This window comes from Hyperolius riggenbachi, chromosome 1 (genome assembly GCF_040937935.1).
Source record: "Hyperolius riggenbachi isolate aHypRig1 chromosome 1, aHypRig1.pri, whole genome shotgun sequence".
NCBI lineage: Eukaryota > Metazoa > Chordata > Amphibia > Anura > Hyperoliidae > Hyperolius > Hyperolius riggenbachi.
Window position 1 is genome coordinate 198,561,494 of NC_090646.1, and position 13,202 is coordinate 198,574,695.

The 13,202-nt window shown below is 45.6% G+C and overlaps 1 protein-coding gene across 1 annotated transcript in view; it reads right to left on the bottom strand.

The window, feature by feature from the left end:
- The window catches only part of RAB33B (RAB33B, member RAS oncogene family), a 28,295-nt gene that overhangs the window by 6,148 nt on the left and 8,945 nt on the right, over positions 1-13,202 (bottom strand). The window contains exon 2 of the mRNA XM_068279718.1: positions 3,771-4,034. Within this exon, the coding sequence (XP_068135819.1) occupies positions 3,771-4,016 (246 nt within the window). The 5' untranslated portion in view covers positions 4,017-4,034. The remainder of the gene's footprint in view (positions 1-3,770; positions 4,035-13,202) is intronic.

The following is a 13,202-nucleotide window of genomic DNA, read 5'->3' on the forward strand; positions in this document are numbered from 1 at the left end:
TATAGTGAATTAGAGTAATAAAACAAAACAAAAAGTATTTGGCTTGAGGAATGCCAAATAAACTATATGCAAGAAACACAATTATGCAGTGAATAAAAGTTTATCTCGGATCCACTTTAAGTACAGTAGGCTTACACCAATTGAGGCCACTGCAGCTTTAATGCCTCGCTGCAGGGCTGTACAACTCAGCACACAAGTGATTCCTCTCCCCCACCAACAGAACTTTCTGTTGGTGGGCTCTGATCCCTGCCAGCATGTTTATTCATTTGTATTATTTTTTTTATTTTAATAAAATTACATTTTTTTTAACCTGCCCCTCCCTCCCCCCGCCAGCCAATCACAGCGAACAGCTGTCATAGGCATCAACCTATGACAGCTGATCGCTTCTGTGCCTTCAAGGGGGACAGTCATGTCACACAGCTGTCCCAAGTACAGCGCTGCTGTAGATCGCAGCACTGTACAATGTAAATAGATGGCAGTTTCGCCGTCTAACAGTCTCCATCATTCAAGCAGAGACGCATGAGATGTCCTGCAAAACCCCGCCCCAGAACTTCACGCCAATTGGCGTTGAGCGGTCCTGAGGCTGCCACCGCGTTCAAGCCAATTGGCGTGGATCGGTCAGCAACCAGTTAAAGTGAATGAGAATAGTTCTAAAAATAAATAAGAATCTAGATAATTACCCAAGGAGAGGGAAGGCTCTGGGTCCCATAGAACCTTCCTGCGCCTCTCCCGGCTTCTGTTGCAGCGCTGGCTCCCCAGTAGCAGTATTCAACCAATTTGGTCAAATACTGCTGTCTCCACCACAGAAGGTAGGCTTTGAAAGTCTTTGGGAGCCTGAGTGCTCCCGAAGACGGGCTAATCCATACTGCGCACGCACAAATGCCCTCTCTCGTGCACTGGGGTGTGCACAGTATGGAATCGCCTGTCTTAAGGAGGACTTGGCTCCCGAAGTCCCCCGCGGCAGGGGATTCAAGCGGAGGAGCTGCCGCTGCAGCGAGGGCACCAGGAGAGGAGAGGGAAAGCTCTGTAGGACCCCGAACCTTCCCTCTTTTTAGGCAAGCATCTTTTTTTCTTCTTCTTCGATTCCCAATGACTTAAAGGGCCAGGAGGGGCTAATGGCTACAATACTTTGTGCAGTGCAGTCCTTAACCTCTCCTGGTCTCCAATGCAGCAATTAGCTTTGCTGGGTAGACATATACTTGAGTCAATTAAAAAAAAAAAACCAAAAAAAAACACCTCCAGCTTAAAGGGGAACTGAAGAGAGAGGTATATGGAGGCTGTCATGTTTATTTCTTTTTAGACAATACCAGTTGCCTGGCAGCCCTGCTGATCCTCTGCCTCTAATACTATTAGCCATAGCCCCTGAACAAGCATGCAGCAGATCAGGTGTTTCAGTGGTTCAGACTTATAAGTCTGATCTGACAAGACTAGCTGCATGCTTGTTTCTGGTTTTAATCAGATACTACTGCAGAGAAATAGACCAGCAGGGCTGCCAGGCAACTGGTATTGATTAAAAGGAAATAAACATGACAGCCTCCATATACCTCTCTCTTCAGTTCCCCTTTAAGAGGGTGCAATATAGGAGTCGGAGATATACGGTACTATGTATTGTGCATGGTTTCACACATTAAACCAAAAAAGTTCTGCTATAAGTGCATTAGGATAACATGGTCCACTACAACAGAGGTGCGAACAAACCTATATAATTGTATATGCAGTACAGTGCATTTACCACAATGAAATACAATGCTACTGTATGTGCATAGCTTCAACTCACTCTTGGCAACTGAAGTGCTGCAAAAAATAAATAAATAAAAAAAAACTGGCGCTACAAAGGTACTACTGATATCAGAAACCAAATCAGCATTGCCATATGCATGCACTATTCACGGGGTGCAGGACTTCACATATTTTTAAATGACTTTCATTATCACAGCTAAACTTTAAGCGATCCTGAAGCGACCTGGGAAGAGAACAAACAAACACAAACACAAACAAAAACAAACCTACATACATACATACATACATACAAGTTTGCCTAAAGGTTCATACACACCTACCAACTATCTGCCAAACTTGCCCGTTTAGCCCCATTCAAACGCCCAACAGCGGTCTTTTATGCAGCACAATTGTCAAACAGCTTTTGTTGTGAAACAAGTAGAAACTAAAAAGTCTTTTGCGATTGTTCAAAGAGCTGATAAGAAGTCAATACAACTGTTGTATTGACTTCTTATCAGCTCTTTGAACAATAGCAAAAGACTTTTATTTTAGGCGTTTCAGCATAAAAGACTGCTGTTAAGCATGTGTATGGGGCTTTAGTTGTTTCACAACAAAAGTTGTATGGTCAGTGTTCTCCCCAGAGCCTTTTAACTGGGCGGAGCGCCCACCTGACCCTGCCCTCCCGCCCAGCTGCCGTTTGTCCTGGTCTGTGAAACAATCTTTTTTTCCTCTACTTCATTAGAGCGAGCAGCGGCTGTTTCAGTGCAGCCAGCCCGCTGTCATTCAGGGACGCTATCTCCGCCCTCCTCCCCCAGCTCCTGTCCGTAGTGTGGAGGGGCGGGGAAAGCTTGGTAACTTCTACAAGCAGCGGGGTAGAGGAAGATAGGAGAGGACGCGCCGCTCTGATCACAGGCATGTGTGTCTCCCCGTCATAAAGTATGTGTGAAGCCCCAGCAAATGCACAGGAGAGCAAGGAGCTGAAGTTTGTTTTGCCCTGTTCTTTCAGGCATGTCTTTCTGTCCCCCACCATCAAGTGCCTGTAAAGCAATAATTACTGGCCCTGCTGCCTGGCCACTGTGTATCTGAATGTGATGTCTCTGTAGACAGGTGGGGGTGGAGATGTCAGTCTGTGGTGTCTCCTGCAGTGCTGCACAACTGTACAAATTAGCACTGATCAACCCATTGCTTAATGTGCCATGTGGGGTGGGGGAAGAAGGCTCACACTGGTTGCTGCAAATAGAGGAGGGAGAGTCTGTCTTTGCCTGAAAAAGTCTCAGATGCAATTCTGTTGGAGAGGGATATTCCAGTGCTGCTGGTAAATAGGGGTCAGAGAGGTCTTCAAATCCACCAGCAACACCCTGACTGAGAATGCCCCTTCCTAGCCAGTGTTAACCCCTTTTCTCCCACCCAGCGTGACAGTGACCTTCCCCCACCCGGCTACTTTATCATGCCACCCGGCTGGAAAAAAATTCTGGGGAGAACACTGATGGTGCTAACAGACAAGTTTGGCAGATAGTTGGTAGGTGTGAATGAACCTTTAGGGGGAAGGCTCTGAAACCCATAAGGCTTTCCTAGTCCTCTCCAAGCCTCTGTCTCCCCATTGTCCTCCATTCAAAATGGAGCACCTGCAGGACCCGAAGGCTTCAGAAGCACTGACATCCTTCACAAGACTGGCACATCCATACTGCGCATGTACAAGCCAAGAATCTTACATGCGCTATACGGATCTGCTCGTCTTCAAAGTACTAAGGGACACAAGCACTTCTGAAGGCTGCCTGCTGAGGGCTGAAGATAAGATGCATTTGACTTGCAGATACATTAATTTCACCAGGGGGACAGCCCAGGAATGAAGACACAGCGAGAGAGTACCAGGAAGAATCGATGGGGTACAGAGCCTACTCCCTACCCCCCCCCCCCCCCCCCCTCGGCTTTAGGGTTGCTTTAAAGGGAAATGCAAGCATTCATTTAATGCTATAGATAAGATATTTCAGCTGGATAGACATCTGAACAATTCTGCAATTCAGATGTTTGGTACTCAGTTAAGCTTTTACCTTTATCTTTTCACCATCTATTTCTACGCTCCTCTCCCGAAAGTCCACACCAATAGTGGCCTCAGTCCGATCAGGAAAGTAGCTGGTGCAGAAGCGGTAAGTCAGACATGTCTTTCCAACATTTGAATCTCCAATCACAATGATTTTAAAGATCCTGGCTCGGGTTGATCCATAAGAGCAGTTACTTCTTATACTTGCTTCCAAAGAGGATTCCAGTCCGCTGTCTCCACCAGTGGCTGAAGACATATTAGCGATGCACAAACCCTGTAAAGTAAGAAAAAAAAAACTAAGAAATAGGATTACCAGTACTTGATTTAAGAGCAGGATACGCAAATGGATAGATGGCAGGTGTAATACATTACATGTAGACCTGCCAATCTCCCATCATATAAAATACCAAAACAGTAAGGGCTCTGTTACACTTCAAAAACGCAAACTAAATGCAATTGCGATTTTTGAAATGCAATTTTTTGGCGATTGAGTTTTCATTTGGGCACTGGGAATCATAGGCAAAACTGCAAAATGCGCGATGGTTCCAAACACCAGAAATCGCAGTGCAATTTCAACATGTTCTTCTAAATCAGAACCCGTGATTTCTATCTAAAATCAGTGTGCTTGCGTGTTGTGAATTGCATGCGATCGGAATATAAAAACGCAATAACACAGGCAGTGTGAGGCCGGGAACCCACTAAGAGCGCTTTTCTGAGCACTTTGCAATTTGAAAAGCTCTTGCTAATGTAATTCAATGGGTGTGATCCCACTTGAGTGATGAGATTTTATGTAAAAAAAATCCCCCATAGCATTGCATTAGCAAGAACTTCTTTTTCAAATCACAAGCATTTAGAAAAGGCCTCTAGTGGGTTTGAGCACTCAAAAAGAGCCTTAAAAACATCAGTGTGATCAGTAATGGTTAAAAATCTGAACACCAAGCACAAGGCCCCTTTCACACAGCTCGTCGCAGTGGCCATCACCAAGCAGACATATGGTTTTCCAGTATATCTGTTATTAGCCAGCAATCAGTGGGCATTAGGGAACACCTGTACACACTTTGAAAGGGTACCTGAAACAAAAAACATTTTGGACATAAGCAAAAAGGGTGTACGCGTCAAATCCGACGTGTGTACAGACTATCGTTCGGGTGATAAGACTGGTTACCAGCGATCCGCCCGGCGGATCGTTGGTAACCAGTCTTATCACCCGAACGATAGTCTGTACACACGTCGGATTTGACGCGAAAACGTCCGAACGACGGAACGTTCAAACGACGGGTCGTTCGCTAAAATCCGACGTGTGTATGGGCCTTTAAGCTTACTGTGTACACTGATCAGCTAATCAAATTCGTTACTAATAAAAGATTCTTCACCTAGTCACATATCAAAAATATAAAAGAAAGACTTCTTTACCCAAGATAAGTTTGGCTGAAGATTCACATTGCTAATTTATCTGTGACTGCTCATCTTTTAAAAGTAAAACATGGCATCTTCCCTACTAGTCCCCTCATGTTAGGTTTACTTTATATAAAAAAAAAAACAACCATTCTGAATCACCGTCCAAAAATAAAAATACAAATCGTATGTTCTAAATCCATCCTCTGACTGCACTAGCAGCCTGCTGATTGCAGATGTATGACTCAGGAAGCTGACATCAGAAGATGAGAGACAGAAAGCTGAAATGTTAAAGCATTGTTTACTTCCAAGCAAACATACACACTGATCCATAATTATACTGTATTATGTAAAATATATGGCTTCACTGATTCTGCCACTTATAGCCTGTATCTGCATTGAGCACCACTTCACCACTGCATCTGGCTGACTGCTGTTATTTGTAAGTGGCCCCCATACACCAATTCTCTATACCAGCCATTCTGATGTGGTCTGTCAGGTAAGAGAAGGCAGACAGTAAGTCAGACATTATACCTGGTCTCCAAGAAAGCTCTGGGAGCAGAATTCTGCATAGCTAAACAGCCTAGGATGTGATATCACTGGTGGGGGTAAGCCTACATACCAATATACAGTATAGATATAGGAAGTGTTTTTGATGTTGAAACCAGAATATTGAACTTAAAAGTGGGTATCCTGAATAATTCACTACATTCTACTAAGGCCTCAATTCACTAAGCAGTTTACACTAGTCTACAGATGGTTTGTTAGTCTATTGATGGTTTGGTTAGTTGCATCAAAGGGGAATTCACTTTTACCAAATGTTTTAGATCTGTTTTTAGACCTGGTCTAAAACATTGGGTTATTAGGTCGGTAAAGCAGGGGAAATGATAAAAAGATGCAATTCACAAACGAGTTGCTATAACTGACATCCTTCTCCATTGAGGAGCTCTCCTCTGGATAAAATGAAACTCCTGTATATTGAATTCAAAAGGTTCCATCCTCACATCTAAAATACCTCACAGAATTACTTTACCTACAGAAATCAGATGCCTAATGTCGGTCAGAAAAAGTAGGCGTGGTTACTCCTTGTTTGCCTTTGTGAATTGTGTAATTTACTGAATGTTTGAATGTTAGACCAAGTCTAAAAAACAGGTCTAAACCATTACACCAAACCAGCAGTAGACTAAAAACCATCTGTAGACTAGTCTAAACTGCTTAGTGAATTGAGGCCTATATGTGTCACTACAGTGCCTCTTTAAAAGGACAACTAACCTGAAAGGGAAATGGAGGCTGCCATATTTATTTCCTTTTAAACAATGCAGATCTGCCTGGCTGTCCTGCTGAGCTTCTGCCTCTAATACTTTTAGCCATAGACTCTGAACAAGCATGCAGAACAGATGTTTGACTTAGGCCTCTTTCACAGTGCGACGTTAAAGTCGCACGTTAAAACAATATTTAACGCAGAAGAACGCACTGTAATGAAAAAAATCGATGCCCCATTCACAGGGCACACGTTGCGTTGGTGTCTAACGCTGCAAATTAAGTGAAAGTACTGCATGCTGTGCGTTATACACGTTATTAGCTGCGTTAGACTGTTTGCACATGCTCAGTAATGACTGAGACATACTTTTCATTGCCTGTATTTTCTACTGTATATGCTGTATGTGTTGGTAACGCTATGTTGCGACTTTTTGGCCACGTTGCGTTGTATGTTTGCAGTGCGACTTTAACATCGCACCAAAACGCAATGTCCCACTGTGAAATAGGCCTTAAAGGAATACTATCGATACCCAAGTGTTCTAAAATAACAATGTACAAATGATGTCTAAGTAGCTGTGTAAACATTTTCCTACTTTTCATGTTAAATATCAGAGGTGAAAGCTGTAATTTATTGAGGGTAGGATTTAGCTATATTGGGACAAGTCAATTGCAGAAGGGGTGTCTGCTTCAATGCACAGCCAGAGTTGCATATCAGACTACAGAAAGCAAATATGAAACTCTGAAAGCAAAAACAATATGAAAAAGCTGTGAGAATTAGTTACATTTCCTCTGCTCTCTTCGGACACTTCAGTCAGAAACAGAACTCCTAACAGCTGCAGCTCCTGTGTCCTGTCTCTCTGTCACACACAGAGCTTCACATAGAGATAACTGATCAAGTGTGAGGGGAATTTCCCCTCTCCTCGTGGCTCAGTCAGCCCTCAGTTCAGTAAACTTTGAATGTATTTTGCGAACAGTAAACAAAGAAGTTGCTACTAAAATGTATACACCAGTACTTAGCAGGACTTCCCAAACAATTCCTGTGTCAATTGAAAAAAAAAAAAAAAAAATATGTGAATCGATAGTATGCCTTTAATAGGAAATCTGAAGTAGTAAACAAAACAAAACAAAAAAAAAAAAAAAAAAAAAAAAAAAAAGGAGCACAGTTTACCTTCCCTGGGGCTTCTCCTAGCCCACTGTAGTTGTTATGGTTCCTCACCATCATTACATAGCAATCCATGCAGCAGCTGGCACTCCTCCAAAAGCTGCACGTTCCTGGATTGCACTCCCATAGCAGGGAGCATTCTGCACTTTCGCAGTTCAGAAAAATTGTAACTACCCATGCCCTGAGGATCATGGTGATGCGTAGTTGGGGGTGTGCATAAGCAGTTGCTGAGGACTACCCGAGTCGGCCAGCTCTCAGAGGAGCCCAGCTGCTACATGGATGAGAGAGTGTGTAGCAGAAGCCCCAAGCAAATTAAACTGAGCAATTTTTTTTTTCACTCAAATTACTCTTTAAGTTTGACTGCGTATGCTGCATGCATGTTTCAAATGTGTGATTCAGACACTACTGATGCAAGAAAGATCAGCAGGATGCCAACTGGTATTGCTTAACCACTTGCCGACCGCGCACTCATACCGCGCGTCGGCAAAGTGGCAGCTGCAGGACCAGCGACGCAGTTCTGCGTCGCCGGCTGCAGGCTAATTAATCAGGAAGCAGCCGCTCGCGCGAGCGGCTGCTTCCTGTCAATTCACGGCGGGGGGCTCTGTGAATAGCCTGCGGGCCGCCGATCGCGGCTCGCAGGCTAAATGTAAACACAAGCGGAAATAATCCGCTTTGTTTACATTGTACGGCGCTGCTGCGCAGCAGCGCCGTAAGGCAGATCGGCGATCCCCGGCCAATCAGCGGCCGGGGATCACTGCCATGTGACAGGGGACGTCCTGTCACAGGCTGCACAGGACGGATAGCGTCCTGTGCAGCCCCGATCACCAGGGGGCCAGGTAGGAGAGGGGGAAGCGGAATTTCGCCGCGGAGGGGGGCTTTGAGGTGCCCCCCCCCCCCCACCAGCCACACGCAGGCAGGAGAGATCGGACCCCCCCAGCACATCATCCCCTTAGTGGGGAAAAAAGGGGGGGTGATCTGATCTCTCTGCCTAGTGTTTGATCTGTGCTGGGGGCTGTAGAGCCCACCCAGCACAGATCACAGAATTCAACGCTGGTCCTTAAAGGGGGGTAAAGGGTGGGTCCTCAAGTGGTTAAAAAGGAAATATGGCAGCCTCCATATCTCTCTCGCTTCAGTTGTCCTTTAAGCCCAGTCTACACATGCCGATGAATCTTATCAATCGAGCCGCTAATGCGGCTCGATTGATAAGATCCGTCAGGTCCGATCTCGCCGCGGCCGATTCCCCGCGAGCGGACAATAGCGGGGAATTGAGCGGAAGATAATCGGCGTCGGCGAGCGGGTATCGAACCAGACGCACGCGCGGACGAGCGGGGACGTGGAAGTGTTGAGCCGCCGGATCGCTCCGTGTAGCTTTAAACTTTCTCTAGGCTAGCAATATCAGATAAATACTATTTACCTAATCTACCAATACCGCTGGCCATACATACTAGGGATTTTCCAATACAATTCAGAGGAAATCTTTTGGGATTTAATCAAGCAGCAAGTGTGGTTCTGCTTGACACAAGTCAAAGCTATGGACCATGGATATCAAACCACTCTTGCACCACCTTCACTTGTGCAAAGATTTTCTAACATGTTTGATAAGACTTTTGATCAATACAACCAAGAGAGAGGTTTCCAGACCCTGATAGGTAAGTATATTGATCACTATGAAACCATCTCATCTTTAGTACACAACATCAAAGGTAGAGCTGTGAACCAGGGCTGGTTAAATCTTCCTTGTTAAGAATCATACACATGTATGAGGACTGACACCGTCCGGCAGAGATCTGGATTTATACCTTGGGTGAAAGTTTATAACCCGATGAAATACAGAAGTGTCACTAGTCTGCAGCCTAGTTACTATTCGAAGGGACCTACATGCTATATTACTATAGAGGGGGCTGAAGGGATGATGTGCAATAGAGCAGCCTACTGCAACCGGGGTGAGTAGGGAGAACCATGTGCTAGGAAGGGGGGGGGGGGGGGGGGGGATCTGCTTGGGTGTCGCTAAAGATCCCGCAAACCTTTGTTAGTACTTACCGGTACCGGTTTCAACGAATCCTCCAGGAAGACTGTATACTAAAAGAGGAAGCCTGCTCTGCCCCCAAAGGAAACACATCACAATTAAATGAATTGGTCCCTATATAACCCTCTTCCAATCCGGCCTCCTCAGTTTTGATAGAGTAACCCCTAGAAGGACCAGTAGGAACAAGACATGATCAATAAACATCTTATCCCAAAATAGGGAGGGAACTAAGGTAGCCTTCCTGGAGTATTCGTTGAAATACCGCTACCGGTAAGTACTAACAAAAGTTTAACATCTCATCCTCCAGGAAGGCTGTATACTAGAGAGACCAACAAGAAGTTTAAAATAATACATTAGGGAGGGATGATGTTCTGTAACACCTTTCTGCCAAAGGTTAAGTCCTGACTTGATAGTAGGTCTACCCTGTAGTGCTTCACAAAAGTCTGATGACTAGACCAGGTCGCCGCTTTGCAGATCTGCTCTAACGAAGCTCCAGACCTTTCTGCCCAGGAAGTGGAAAGGGACCTAGTCGAGTGTGCACTGACTTTTTCGGGGACAGACTTGCCTGAACCACTATAAGCTGAACTGATAACCTCCCTTAGCCATCTAGCTACCGTATTTTTGGATACTTGCAGACCCTTTCTGGATCCGGAAAAAGCCACGAATAGATGATTAGATCTCCTGAAATTCTTTGTTACTTCTAAATATTTCAGAATAATTCTTCTAACATCTAGAGTACTAAGCTTTGCTTCCTTTTGGTTGGCTGGAGGGTCACAAAAGGAGGGAATGACAATATCTTGAGACCTATGAAAGACTGTAGCAACTTTCGGAAGATAGGTAGGATCTGTTTTGAAAACTATCCTGTCAGGGAAAATAGTCATGTAGGGAACCTTAATTGACATTGCTTGAATATCCCCTACTCTACGCGCTGACGTAATGGCGACCAAGAAGGCCGTTTTTAATGTAAGCCACTTTAAAGAAACACTTAAGCCAGGGGAAAGAAAGAAAAAAAAAAAAAAAAAAAAAAAAAAAAAAAGGGAGGAGGAGTTTTACTCACCTGGGGCTTATAACAGCCCCCTGCAGCAGTCCTGTGCCCTCGCAGCCACTCACCAATCCTCTGGTCCCCCGCTGCCAGCTAGTTTCGTTTTTGGCGACAGGCCCGTCAGGACTGGCAATGCGTAGCTTTTTCTGCATTCCCGACTGTAATTATCTCTATTGCGGGCCGCTAACGCGTACAAAAATACGCGTTGCCGCAATACGAACGCATAGATATGCGGCAACGCGTATTTTTGTACACGTTGCGGCCCGCAATATAGCTAATTACAGTCGGCAATGCAGAAAAAGCTATGCGTGGACAGTCCTGACGGGACTGTCGGCAAAAAAGAAAATAGCTGGCAGCGGGGGACCAGAGGATTAGTGAGAGGCTGCGAGGGCACAGGACTGCTGCAAAGGCCTGGTAGAAGCCCCAGGTTAGTAAAACTTTTTTTTCTGGCTTAAGGTTCACTTTAACCACCCTGGCGTTCTGATAAGATCGCCAGGGAGGCTGCGGGAGGGTTTTTTTTAAATTAAAAAAAAACTATTTCATGCAGCCAACTGAAAGTTGGCTGCATGAAAGCCCACTAGAGGGCGCTCCGGAGGCGTTCTTCCGATCGCCTCCGGCGCCCAGAATAAACAAGGAAGGCCGCAATGAGCGGCCTTCCTTGTTTTGCTTACACCGTCGCCATAGCGACGAGCGGAGTGACGTCATGGACGTCAGCCGACGTCCTGACGTCAGACGCCTCCGATCCAGCCCTTAGCGCTGGCCGGAACTTTTTGTTCCGGCTGCGCAGGGCTCAGGCGGCTGGGGGGACCCTCTTTCGCCGCTGCTCGCGGCGAATCGCCGCAGAGCGGCGGCGATCGGGCAGCACACGCGGCTGGCAAAGTGCCGGCTGCGTGTGCTGCTCTTTATTTGGCGCAAATCGGCCCAGCAGGGCCTGAGCGGCAGCCTCCGGCGGTGATGGACGAGCTGAGCTCGTCCATACCGCCCAGGTGGTTAAGGAACTCTTATCCAAGGGTTCAAAAGGAGAACTTGTAAGGTAATTCAAGACTAAACTTAAGTCCCAAGGGGGGGACTGACTTAGAGGGAACCGGCCTAGACCTGGACACTGCTTTAAGAAAATCAATAACAGCTTGCTCTTTAGACAGTTTGAAGTTAAGAAAAAGAGATAGAGCCGCAACCTGGACCCGTAATGTACTTGTGGCCAGACCCATATGCACACCGTCTTGTAAGAAATCCAAAAGAATAGGTAAAGTAGATTCTTTAAGACCCTTCCTTTTCTTCCAGGAAGAGAAAACTCTCCAAATTTTACAGTAAATTTTCCTCGTGGTCAACTTACGGCAGTTGACCATCGTGGTAATGACCTTGTTTTAAAAACCTCTTAACTTCAGAGATTCCCATTCAAGAGCCAAGCCACTAGGGCAAATTTCTGGGGGTTCGGGTGCAAAACTCCTGCCTGGAATAGAAGATCCATCCTGGGAGGTAGAAGATAAGGACCCTGAACCGATAGTCGTAATATTTTTCGAAAACCATGGCCTCCGCGGCCAATGTGGTGCCATAAATATCACTAGTGCGGACTCCCGTTCCACCTTCCAAAGTGCCCTGGCTATCAAGTTGAATGGTGGGAACGCATAAAGGAGTCCTTTCGGCCAAGGTACTTCCAGTGCATCCAGCTGTGATAGCTAGGAAGATGGGTGAAGAGAAAAAAAGTCTTTACCTTTGCATTTTGAGGAGAGGCGAATAGATCCACTGTTGGCTGACCCAAAAGAGATACTAGCTGCTGGAATATTTCGCCGTTTAGCGACCATTCTGCTTCTGTACAGGGAAACAGACTTAGATGATCCGCCAAATAATTTAGAAAGACCTTTATATGTACTGATGAGATTGTCTGTAGATTGGCTTCTGCAATCTGTAATATCTCCAGAGAGAGATCCCTTAGCTCTTTTACCTCCCTGCTTTTGGATATATAAGATACTGTTACCATATTGTCCGAGAGGAGGGTCACATGAGATCCCCTCAGTAATGGCAGGAATTCTAGCAGTGACAGTGTCACTGCCAGAAGCTCCCTGAAATTGGAGGACTTTGCCTGAATCTCTACTGTCCATTGACCCTGTCCTTGTAGATGGTCTAGATGGGCTCCCCAACCCCAAAGGCTGGCATCTGTATAGGTTCTTCTGGGGGAAGGTGGTTTCCAAAGTCGACCCTGATTCAGGTTTTCTGTTTGCTCCCACCACAGGATTGAAGAGATTACATAGTATGGAAGCAAATAGAACTGGTCCAGAGAATCTCTGGGACTTGTCCCAGGTGTCCAGAAACCATTCCTGAAGAATGCGAGTGTGTACCTGGGCCCAGACTATTCCTGGTATAGCTGAAGTGATGAGACCCAATAGAGATAGAGTTTCTCCCTGAATGCTTGCACTGCTTGAATCAAGTGCGCTTGCTTGTCTTCCGGGAGAAAAAAAAAAATTTCCTTCACGGAATCCACCCAGAAGCCCAAAAATCTCACTCTTTGTGTGGGTACTAGCATGGATTTGTCGTAATTGATCAACTCCTAAATGCGACA